The sequence below is a fragment of the Petaurus breviceps genome, unplaced genomic scaffold, assembly GCF_028583685.1.
Source record: "Petaurus breviceps papuanus isolate PSGF00001 unplaced genomic scaffold, PetGlider_PUasm1.0 185, whole genome shotgun sequence".
Classification (NCBI taxonomy): domain Eukaryota; kingdom Metazoa; phylum Chordata; class Mammalia; order Diprotodontia; family Petauridae; genus Petaurus; species Petaurus breviceps.
In genome coordinates, this window is record NW_027185797.1 from 33,500,984 (window position 1) to 33,504,338 (window position 3,355).

Genomic DNA, 3,355 nt, shown 5'->3' on the forward strand with positions numbered 1-3,355 from the left:
AATCAGTCCTCTCGCCCCTTCTACTGGAGAATAGGATCTGGCCGCTGGCGCTGCTGCTGCTGTGGCGGCTGCCCGCGCCCGCTCCCGGGCGTCTCGCTCGCTCCGCTGAGTCGGGGCTGGCGCTGGGGCTGGGGCTGGGACTGGTGACCTCACGCAGCAGCGTGTCTGAGCGGCCCGGCGGCGCCGCAGATTGGCTGGCCGAGGCGCAGCGGCACTTCAAAGCCGCGGAGAGGGTACAATTGTGCTGGAAGGGGCGGACCAGATCATTGTATTGCACACCTCTAAAAAAACACTGCCTCTGATTTATCAATATATAAAAGATCCTCTGAGAGGAGGAGGAGGAGGAGGGCACTTTGGTGGGATGGCAACTTCACTACTAGGGGTGAGTTTAAGGATTTTCTCTTGCTGGTTTAATTAGTTTCTTTCTCTCGCCGATTGGAGGGGGCTAAAATAGCCCCGGCCAGGACAGGGGCTATCAGTCTCTCTATTGAGGTTTTTTTTTTTTCTTTCTCTTAAGTACAAGTGAGTTTGTAGAAAAGAAAAAAAGGGGGAAGGGAGGGGGGCAGTCACTCTCTGAGCTCAGGAAAAGGTTCTAAGGGCATTTATACGAACCATCTCCCAGAGCCCGGCTGCGGCTGTCCGGGGAGAAGGGCTAGTCCAGCCTATCTTCCATGTGACTATTTCAGGGGGGAAAGAAAGAAAGACAGCTTTAAAGCTTTTGCTCCCGGGCACTTGGCAGCAGCGGCTCCCCTCCCCCTTAAAATTCCGCAGCCCGCCGCATCCTGCAGGTACGTGGAACCCGCCTCGGTGTGATTATGTTTTGTTTTTTTAAACTGTTGTCGTTGTGATTTCAAATAACAAGAATAACCATGACAAAGGGGGTGAGAAAGCGGACTCCAGAGGTCCGACATTTCTTGACTGGAAGAAACTAACAAGGATCGGTTTCTAGGGACTGGAAGTCGGTAGGGAGCCTCTCCATGGATAGATGGCCAGGGAGAGACACTCGAATGCCGCTTTAAAACACACACCACACACACACACACACACACACACACACACACACAGGCAAACCGATCCAATCCGGCGATTTGTGCGGCTTTCTTTTTCAGACAAGATTTCTGTCTGTTTTTCGTCTTTCTGCAATCCTGACCCCCGGTCTCACTCCTCCCCCATCCTCAGTTGAAAGGGTATGTCCTGGGCCTTGTGTGTGAGAGTGGTGTGTTGGCTTTCAGGAAGGCTGCTTGTCAAAGTCTCACTAGAAGTGAATGCCTCTCACTGCAGACGCCCAGCAACCAAACTTCCCCCCCCCCAAAAAAAAAAATTAGAAAGCCAGCCAGGTTCCCGAGCTGTTGGTAGGTGTGAAAGGTGAGTTGGTAGAGGCTCGCTGCGGGGAGAAATAGGGGTGCGGTGTGTGGGAGAAGTCTTGAAGGATATCAAGGAACTGATGCACGTTCTCTCCCATCCCATCCCATCCCATCCCATCCCATCCCATCCCATCCCATCCCCATGCCCTTCCCCGCCCCCACCTTCCTCCCCCTTCTCCCCTCTCCTCTCTTCTTTCCCGCAGGAAGAACCGAGGTTGGGATCCACGCCTCTAGCCATGCTCGCTGCTACCTGTAACAAGATCGGCAGTCCCAGCCCGTCGCCCTCCTCCCTCTCGGACAGCGCGTCCTCTTTCGGCAAAGGCTTCCACCCTTGGAAACGCACTTCCTCTTCTTCGTCCGGCAGCTGTAACGTAGTGGGCTCCAGCCTTTCGGGCTTTGGGGTGTCGGGGTCCTCCCGGACCGGAGGATCTTCCTCAGCGGCTGCAGCTGCGGCGGCTGCAGCAGCGGCCGCTGCGGCTCTTGTGTCGGACTCATTCAGCTGCGGTGGCTCGCCGGGCTCTAGCGCCTTCTCTCTCACCTCCAGCAGCGCCGCTGCCGCGGCTGCCGCGGCTGCTGCAGCAGCCTCGGGCTCGCCCTTCGCCAACGACTACTCAGTCTTCCAGGCCCCCGGTGTGTCGGGAGGCGGCGGCGGCGGCGGCGGGGGTGGCGGCGGCGGCGGCGGCGGGGGCAGTTCGTCCGGGGCAGCGCACAGTCAGGACGGCTCCCATCAGTCAGTGTTCCTGTCCAAGGTGCATACGTCGGTGGACAGCCTGCAGGGAATCTACCCGCGCGTGGGAATGGCTCACCCGTACGAGTCGTGGTTCAAGCCCTCGCACCCTGGCCTGGGCGCTGCGGGCGACGTGGGTGCGGCAGGAGCCGCCTCCAGCTGGTGGGACGTGGGAGCTGGCTGGATCGACGTGCAGAACCCCAACGGGGCGGCGGCGCTGCCCGGTTCGCTGCACCCGGCCGCGGGGGGGCTGCAGGGCTCGCTGCATTCGCCGCTGGGCGGCTACAACTCGGACTACTCGAGCCTGGGGCATTCAGCCTTTAGCAGCGGCGCCTCGACGCATCTGCTCAGCCCGGCTGGGCAGCACCTGATGGACGGCTTCAAGCCGGTACTCCCGGGGTCTTACCCGGACTCGGCCCCGTCGCCGCTGGCCGGCGCCGGCGGCTCTATGCTGGGCGGCGGCGGGCCGTCGGCGCCCCTGGGGGGCTCCCCGCGCTCTTCTGCCCGCCGCTACTCGGGCCGCGCCACCTGCGATTGCCCCAACTGCCAGGAGGCTGAGCGGCTGGGCCCGGCCGGTGCCAGTCTTCGGCGCAAGGGCCTGCACAGCTGCCATATCCCGGGCTGCGGCAAGGTGTACGGCAAGACGTCACACCTGAAGGCGCACCTGCGCTGGCACACGGGCGAGCGGCCCTTCGTGTGCAACTGGCTCTTCTGTGGCAAGAGGTTCACGCGCTCCGACGAGCTGCAGCGGCACCTGCGGACCCACACAGGCGAGAAGCGCTTCGCCTGCCCGGTCTGCAACAAGCGCTTCATGCGGAGCGACCATCTCAGCAAGCACGTCAAGACCCACAGCGGCGGCGGCGGCGGCGGCGGCTCGGCGGGTTCGGGCAGCGGCGGCAAGAAGGGCAGTGACACCGACAGCGAGCACAGCGCAGCCGGTAGCCCACCATGCCACTCTCCGGAGCTGCTGCAGCCCCCGGAGCCGGGCCACCGCAACGGGCTGGAGTGAAGCTGGGCACGCCTGGCCCCCTGCAGCCCGTCCCCGGGGCCCCGATGTCCAGGCCCGGCCCTCTGCTGCCTGCCCGCCTGCGCCGCGAGGCGCGGGGACGAGGGACGCTTTGGGGTCTCCCTTTTCTCTCTGTGACACTTAACTTTGTAAAGGGGACATGGACGTGTAAGTAAGTTGTATCGCTTTTTTGGACACTTTTCCTCCCGCCCCTTCCTTCCTTCCTTCCTTCCTTCCTTCCTTCCTTCCTTCCTTCCT

The 3,355-nt window shown here is 61.9% G+C and overlaps 1 protein-coding gene across 1 annotated transcript; it reads left to right on the top strand.

Annotated features, from left to right (window-relative positions):
* Positions 1 to 361: 361 nt before the first annotated feature.
* Positions 362 to 3,100, top strand: SP8 (Sp8 transcription factor). The gene is made up of 2 exons (XM_069088263.1): positions 362 to 382; positions 1,568 to 3,100. Exons 1-2 carry the CDS (start codon positions 362 to 364, stop codon positions 3,098 to 3,100), a joined length of 1,554 nt encoding a protein of 517 aa, XP_068944364.1.
* Positions 3,101 to 3,355: the final 255 nt, after the last annotated feature.